General features: G+C 51.5%; 1 protein-coding gene across 1 annotated transcript in view; it reads left to right on the top strand.

The window, feature by feature from the left end:
* The first annotated feature begins 243 nt into the window (after window positions 1-243).
* Window positions 244-8,669, top strand: part of LOC140397065 (annexin A4-like) — a 22,839-nt gene continuing 14,413 nt past the window's right edge. The window contains exon 1 of the mRNA XM_072486097.1: window positions 244-405. Coding sequence (XP_072342198.1) covers window positions 244-405 — 162 coding nt within the window. The remainder of the gene's footprint in view (window positions 406-8,669) is intronic.

Raw genomic sequence — 8,669 nt, forward strand, 5'->3', positions numbered from 1 at the left:
TTAACTCTGTTTCCAGCACCCTGATGGCGAACTCGGCATCCTCTGTTCTCGCTGCGGGCGATTAGAGGGTGCGTGAGGCCCGGATCAGGTGAGACGTAATCGGATGCACTGTCGGATGTGCTGTGGCGGGACAATCAAGTCACATCTTGAGCAACTGTCGATGGTCGCGGCAAACTTGGTGCCAAGATGTGCGGGGCGAGCCTGTCGCCCGGAGATGCAACAACAACTTCTGAACTTGACGCGATGACTGCAGCTTGCATTCTGTATGCGCTGCCTTTTGACATGGTGAATCATCCCAAGCGCTTCAGAGGAGCCGAAACCAGGCAACCCGGACACAGCCACATAAAGCTGGCAACTCTCGTGGCGTTACGATTGTCAGAACAGTCCAGCTTAGATATGCAAATGGTCTGTAAACAGCCCTGATGAACACAAGTGCAAACTCTGCTTTGTGTGTGTGAGGGTTTCCCCTGCAGATATGCCCCTGACTGACAGAGCAGCCTGGCTCTCAGTGTTACTCTTGCCAATCCCTTTAAAGCTTTGGGCCACATCCAGGCACAGAGATTTGACGCAGCACTGTGGTAATCCATGACCAGAGCAACACGGGAATGCATCGGCTTGCTGCGTCTCGACCCCGAGGAACAGCTGTCTCAGAATGGCCTCGGGCGGAGTGCTGCCATTAGTGTCGCCAAATCCACAAGATGCAGGAGCACAAAGAGGCCATTCGGCCCGTCGAGTCTCCTCCGCCATTCAGTGAGTTCGGGGCTGATATGATGTGATAATCCTCAACTCCACTTTCCCGCCTCTTACCCCCCTTACCCTCAGTTCTCTGACTGATTAAAAATCTGTCTCCCTCAGCCTTTAACATACTTAACGGCCCAGCACAGTGGTTAGCACTGTTGCTTCACAGCTCCAGGGTCCCGGGTTCGATTCCCGGCTTGGGTCACTGTCTGTGCGGAGTCTGCACGTTCTCCCCGTGTCTGCGTGGGTTTCCTCCGGGTGCTCCGGTTTCCTCCCACAAGTCCTGAAAGACGTGCTGTTGGGTGAATTGGACATTCTGAATTCTCCCTCTGTGTACCCGAACAGGCGCCGGAATGTGGCGACTAGGGGCTTTTCACAGTAACCTCATTGCAGTGTTAATGTAAGCCTACTTGTGACAATAAAGATTATCATTTTTAAAAAGGCCGCTACAGCTCTCTGGGGTAAAGAATGCCACAGATTCACTCCCGTCTGTGAGAAGAGATTCCTCCTCATCTCTGACTGAAATGGGCGACCCCTCACTCTGAGATTCTGCCCTCTGGTCCTAGACTCTCCCACAAGGGGAAACACCCTCTCAGCATCAACCCTGTCATAAGATCATAAGACATAGGAGCAGAATTAATCCACTCGGCCCATCGAGTCTGCTCCCCCATTCAATCATGGCTGATATTTTCTCATCCCCATTCTCCTGCCTTCTCCTCATAACCCCTGACCCCCTTATTAATCAAGAACCTATCTATCTCTATCTTAAAGACACTCAGTGATTTGGCCTCCACAGCCTTCTGCGGCAAAGAGTTCCACAGATTCACCACCCTCTGGCTGAAGAAACTCCTCCCCATCTCTGTTTTAGAGGATCGCCCCTCTAATCTGAGGCTCTGCCCTCGGGTCCTAGTTTTTCCTACAAGTGGAAACATCCTCTCCACGTCCACTCTATCCAGGCCTTGCAGTATCCTGTAAGTTTCAATAAGATCCCCCCTTATCCTTCTAAACTCCAACGAGTACGGACCCAGAGTCTTCAACCGTTCCTCATACGACAAGCTCTTCATTCCAGGAATCATTCTTGTGAACCTCTTGTGAACCCGTCAACCCCCCTGAGAATCCGATATGTCTCAATAAGGTCGCCTCTCATTCTTCTAAACTCCAATGAGCACAGACCCAATCTGCCCAACCTCTCCTCATGGGAAATGCAGGGAAAGTGGACGGGAACAACTGCGGAGATGAGGAACTTCAATTGTGGAGGTGAATTGGAGAGTTTGGGACTGGCTTCCTTGGAGAAAAGAACCTATTTGCCAACCGATTTCCCTTTCTGCTTCTTACTTGGGATTGGGAGGAGGGGAATATGGTGGATGGAGCTCACAAATAATGGCCTGAGCACGTAGGAGGCTAATGGCATCTTCTCATCCTTGGTGACGAACAGAATATTACAGAACATAATGCAGGAATCCATGTCTAAATGCAGCAAGACCTGGACAATATCCAGGCTCGGGCTGACAAGTAGCAAGTTACATTCAGACCACACAAGTGCCAGGCAATGGCCATCTCTAATAAGAGAAAAATCAAATCTTTGACATTCACCTCCTGACCCCACCCCCAGAGCCTGCCCACCATCTACAAGGCACAAGTCAGGAGTGTGATGGAATACTCTCCACTTGCCTGGATGAGCGCAGCTCCAACAACACTCAAGAAGCTCGACACCATCCAGGACAAAGCAGCCCCGCTTGATTGCTCCCCTTCCACAAACATTCACTCCCTCCCCCACCGACGCACAGCGGCAGCGTGTGTCCCATCTACAAGATGCACTGCAGTAACTCACCAAGGCTCCGAGACAGCACCTTCCAAACCCACAACCTCTATCATCTAGAAGGACAGGAGCAGCAGATACCTGGGAACCCCACCATCTGGAGGTTCCCCTCCGAGTCACTCACCACCCTGACTTGGAAATATATCGGCCGTTCCTTCACTGTCGCTGGGGCAACATCCTGGAACTCCCTCCCTAACAGCACAGTGGGTGTACCTACACCTCAGGCACTGCAGCCGTTCAAGGCAGTTCACCACCACCTTCTGAAAGGGCAACTAGGGATGGGCAACAAACGCTGGCCTCACCAGGACCCCCACACTCTGTGAAAGAATAAGAAAGTGGAACTCTGGCAGCTATGTCCTCGGCAAACTGGCCCGAAATGTGGGATTGTCTTCCTGCCCCTCTCCACCTGCGGAGCTGTCTGTTCAGACGCTCCTGAACTGACCTCTGCCCCACGTTTCGTGTCAGGTCCCTTCTGACATCTCCCGATGGACCTGTCTTGAAATCAGCTTTCTGATTCTTTCCCGGCAAAAGTATCATTTATTCGTAAAATGTGTAAAAATAGACACATAGAGGATAGGAGCAGGGGGAGGCCATTCGGCCCTTCGAGCCTGCTCCGCCATTCATTACGATCACGGCTGCTCATCCAACTCAATAGCCAGATCTTGCCTCCCCCCCCCCCCCCCGACATGTATAAAAGAACATTGCAAAACAATTCCAAACAGCATTGTATTGTGTATTGATATTCAAATTTTTGACATGGATCAAGCCACACCCGGCCCTGCCCACAGTTGTGAGGCAGGTGATGTTTACCAGTCAGTGTCAGCCACACAGCCCCGGGGGGGGCGGTTACAGCCCTTTGATGCACTGTGTGGCAGCAAGGTCTTCGTCAGCAATCAGCAAACAGGAGGGAAAAGACAGTGGAGCGGCGAAATAAGAATTGTGGTGTGAACTGTGTCTTCTGTCTGTTTGTCCCCCCCCCCCGCCGTATCGAGCCTCTAATTGCTGCCCCCTAGAGCCTCCACCCATCTGCTTGAAAGGCAATCCCAGATGAATACACGTCCCCGCTGGAGTGATGCCACGCTCGCGGTCAGTGCATCTTTCCCCTCAGCTCCCACGTGCTGGGGGATAGTTTATGAAAGCCTGCTATCTGCGTGGGCGACCCTGTAATTTCCCCTCCCAATGTTTTGCTTGCCTGTGCTGTCAGGAGATTAATCTTAATTCCTGAGCATTCCTGATGATGATGCAGGTTACCAGGGCGGCACAGTGGTTAGCACTGCTGCCCCACAGCGCCAGGGACCCCGGGTTCAATTCCAGCCTGGGGTGTGTGTGCGGAGTCTGCACGTCCTCCCCGTGTGTGCGTGGGTTTCCTCCGGGTGCTCCGGTTTCCTCCCACAGTCCAAAGACGTGCAGGTTAGGTGGAGTGGTCTTGCTAAATTGTCCTAAGGTGTCCAGTGATGTAGTAATGATCTGTATTATTGTCACAGGAAGGCTTATATTAACACCGCAATGAGGTTACTGTGACAATCCCCTCGTTGCCACATTCTGGGCGCCTGTTTGGGTACACAGAGGGAGAATTCAGAATGTCCAATTCACCTGACAGCACGTCATTCGGGACTTGTAGGAGGAAACCGGAGCACCCGGAGGAAACCCACGCAGAGACAGGGAGAACGTGCAGACTCCGCTCAGACAGTGACCCCCACCTAACCTGGGACCCTGGCGCTGTGATGCCACAGTGCTAACCACTGTGCTGCCGAGGTGGGATTACTGAGTTACGGGGATACGGTGGGGACCTGACCCTCGGTGGGGCGCTCTTTCAGAGGGGCAGTGCAGACTCGATGGGCCGAATGGCCTCCAGCTGCACTGTAAGAGTTCAATGATTGCCTGCGCCCAGAAGCATGTCTCCCCCCACCCTCACCATTGGGGACACTCTGCACACACACACACACAGAATCCTTCCACCCCTCTGGGAGAGTCACTTCTTAATTCCCTTTTGAATTTATCAGTGGGAATTAATTTATATTTTTGTAAAATCTGCCTGCAGTTTTTTCCCCATGATGTGTGTGAATTGACACTGAGCTCTGGAGGTGGAAAGTGTCCAGCTTTAACTCCAGGCTGATGATTGATCTGAGAGAGGAGCCAGTGAATCATTTCTTGTGTGTTTGCAGAAGGGAAAGAGGATGTGAGGGAGGGAGAGAGAGAGGGAAGCAAGCAAGCAGCCTGTTGGCTCTTTCAGGCTGGAATGGTTCCGCCCCTCTCGGTTTAAGAGAGCAGCCATCTTCCAGTGTGGAGGAAATAACAGCAGATATTCATTCCACAGGGACAGGAAGAGTTTGCCCGCCGACGGAGCCACACACAGCGAGAGAGAGAGAGAAAAGTTTCACGCGTAAGTTGCTCAACTTTTTCCTGCAGGGCAGAGGGAGAGTTGTTGCTGCTGCCAAGTGGCTGGGCTGTGGGAAAGTTGCCCATTGCGGGGTTGAGGGTGTTTCCAGCCTGTGTGTGTGTATGGTGGGGGGGTTACCCTGGCTGGGGCGCAGAGACACACCTGGGCCAACATTCCCCCCGGCGCCCAGCTCCCCGCCGGGTCCAGCCTGGGAAGGATACATTTGTTGCGAGTGACTTCCTCTGTCTGTTTCACTCCCCAGCCACAGGTAACCACAGGTGAGGCTGAAGCCGGAGACGGAGGGAGTTTGGGCTGAAATACAACAGTTTCGACCCCCCCCCCCCCCCTTTGCATTGTGTGTGTCTTTACCCAGGTGTATCCCCCTGCCTCCCAGCTTTGTAGAAGGTGTGTGAGCACCAATTCTCCTGGGGGAACACTTTCCAAATTGCAAGCTCTTCTCTTCTCCCCCCCCCCCCCCATCATCCCCAATCCCCATCATTGAATGAACATTATTTTGGTTGCAACGCAGCCCATGATACACCTGCCGGCCAGGTACAGGGCTGGGAATCGTGTACTTCCCCTGCCTAGCTCCACTCTTCCATTTCCCCCCCCCCCCCCCCCCCCCCCAGGGGATTTTGATATTTGAGCATTATTTCCCAGTTTGGATAGAAATTAAATCTCTTCACCCCCCTCCCCCACCCCACCTTATCCACCTCCACTCCTCTACCATTAACTGTTCAATTTGCACTTTTCTTCATTTTGTCCCACTGGTTTGGATCTAGATTTGGGGGGGGGGGGGGAAGGGGTGCATGGGGCAGTATCACGAATGGAATGATTTGGTTTTGGGCCCCGTATCTAAGGAAGGATGTGCTGGCCTTGGAAAGGGTCCAGAGGAGGTTCACAAGAATGATCTCTGGAATGAAGAACTTGTCGTATGAGGAACGGTTTGAGGACTCTGGGTCTGGACTCGTTGGCATTTAGAAGGATGAGGGGGGATCTTATTGAAACTTACAGGATACTGGATAAAAGCAAATTACTGCAGATGCTGGAATCTGAAACGAAAGAGAAAATGCTGGACAATCTCAGCAGGTCTGGCAGCGTCTGTAGGGAGAGAAAAGAGCTGACGTTTCGAGTCCAGATGACCCTTTGTCGGAGCTGGACTCGAAACGTTAGCTCTTTTCTCTCCTACAGAGGCTGCCAGACTTGCTGAGATTTTCCAGCATTTTCTCTTTCCTGACAGGATACTGCGAGGCCTGGATAGAGTGGATGTGGGGAGGATGTTTCCACTTGTCGGAAAAACTAGAACCAGAGGGCATAATCTCAGACTAAAGGACGATCCTTTAAAACAGAGATGGGGAGGAATTTCTTCAGCCAGAGGGTGGTGAATCTGTGGAACTCTTTGCCGCAGAAGGCTGTGGAGGCCAAATCACTGAGTGTCTTTAAGACAGAGATAGATAGGTTCTTGATCAATAAGGGATCAGGGGTTATGGGGAGAAGGCAGGAGAATGGGGATGAAAAAAATATCCGCCATGATTGGATGGCGGAGCAGACGCGATGGGCCGAGTGGCCTAATTCTGCTCCTATGTCTGATGAGTGTTGAGCAGTCACAGCCTCATTGGAAGCTAGCTTCCCAGATTGAGGCTGGACTGTGTCTGCTGGCCCTTCCTGACTGTTCCCAGGGAGTGAGGTGTGCACTGGTGTCCACACACCACCATGCAGACTGCAACCACTGCTCCCCAGTCCCTGGTTCACGCCTTTGACCTGGACTTGTTCATTCCACATCAGTTTTCTCTCCGCTTGGCACCATCGTTCGTTCTCTTTCATATCGCCGCACAGGGCAACAGGAGGCCATTCAGCCCCTCCAGTTTGCACTGGATCTCTGGCAGCACGATGTGAATATCAGAAATGCAAGTTCCCTTTAAGAGTAAACCAGGTCTTGCTTCAGAGTGAACTGCGAACGGGCGATTCTCATTGAAGCTTGTAATTAAGAGCCGGGATTTCCCCCAGTAGTGGAGCGGCTTCTGGACAGGGCGAGGATGCAGAGGGGAAGAGTGGAAGCGGGCGGGCGGCACGGTAGCACAGTGGTTAGCACAGTTGCTTCAGGGCACCAGTGTACCAGGTTTGATTCCCGGCTTGGGTCACTGCCTGTGTGGAGTCTGCGCGTTCTCCCCGTCTCTGCGAGGGTTTCCTCCGGGTGCTCCGGTTTCCTCCCACAAGTTCCGAAAGACGTGCTTGTTAGGTGAATTGGACATTCTGAATTCTCCCTCTGTGTACCCGAACAGGCGCCGGAATGTGGCGACTAGGGGCTTTTCACAGTAATTTCATTGCAGTGTTAATGTAAGCCCACTTGTGACACTGATAAAGATTATTATTATTATTTGTACTGAACTCTAGTGTCCAATAAAACAGTTGTGAATCGTAAAGTTTTCTTCTGCCCACTGCTTCACCTGTTTGACAGGCTAGTGATTTAGTTGCAGTCTCCATGGTCAGTGTAGCAGTCGGCCTGTGTCCCATTGCAGTCTGTGCGTCCTGTCAATCTGTCCCGTACATTTCTTGTCCTTCTGTATGAAGTTTGCACCAGTGCACTGGGACACAGCGGTGAGGGTTCAGGAAGGGGGTTTGTTGCACCTGTCTCCATGTTGGTGTCTCTGTTTAAGCTTCCATCTCACTGTTCACACACGCACACACACACACCTTTGGCACTTCCAGGGTCTATGTTGGCCAGCTTGGAGTTATTCGCAGCTAACTTCCTTTATATAAAAAAAATGAATCCGCTCATGGTGGAGCTTGTTAAGTAATGGGTTAAGAGTTAAGTAATGGGTTAAGAGACATTGCAATTAGTTGTCTCATTTATGTTAAGTATCCAATGATTGACACTGATATGTAAAGGGGCTTCAGATGGCCTCTGTCAGGTGGTGTGTTGTTAAGAGTTTTGTGCAGAGGCTGTGGGAGTGAAATAAATGGTGTTTGGTGAAAAGGAACAGGACTTTTGACTCTTCATACAACCGTAACTAAGACGTCTAGCAGAGGTGAGGGAAAAGATTGTCAAAAGGTGACAATTTGTCTTGAAAGCAGCAAATGCTGGAATCACACACCTGGGTCAGTCAGCACTGGGAACACATTTCTGGCATGGATTCTTCCATCAACGGGAGAGGCAGTCTGTCCGTCCAGTGTCCCAAAACTTATTAACTTGTGCTGCTTGCTGACCTGCATGTTGCCACATTTTCCTGTTTGGGAATTTCTTGCATCATCTCTGTCTCGCTCTCTCTCTCTCTGACTCTGGCTTGTTTGACGGGACTGTGACTCGTACACCAGTTTAATAAGTAAGTTTTATATTTGATCTAAAGAGTCTCCTATGCACTTCACTCACTCAATCAGACTGGGAGGTGCGGTGACATTACCAGAAAAGGCTTGTGCTCTTTGCACGGGAATGTCTTCAGACCTAATTGCGTTCCGCAGGCCAGCCTCCAGAGTTTGGTCCTGAGCGAGCCCCACTTTGACCTCTTGAGACCACGCCTTGTTCTGAAGATGCTTCCTTTCCAGCTGACTGTTGTTCGACTCGATGATTCGATTTGCAGCCAGCCCGATCATGCGATGGACACAAGGGGAGACAAAGGCTCCTGTGTGATACTGGAGTTCATCACCTCCCGTAATCTCCAGCGGAGGTCGGCATCGCCTGAACCCTTCGCAATCGCCGCTATCGCAATCCCTGATCACTCTTGCCAATGACTG

The sequence above is a fragment of the Scyliorhinus torazame genome, chromosome 20, assembly GCF_047496885.1.
Source record: "Scyliorhinus torazame isolate Kashiwa2021f chromosome 20, sScyTor2.1, whole genome shotgun sequence".
Lineage (NCBI taxonomy): Eukaryota > Metazoa > Chordata > Chondrichthyes > Carcharhiniformes > Scyliorhinidae > Scyliorhinus > Scyliorhinus torazame.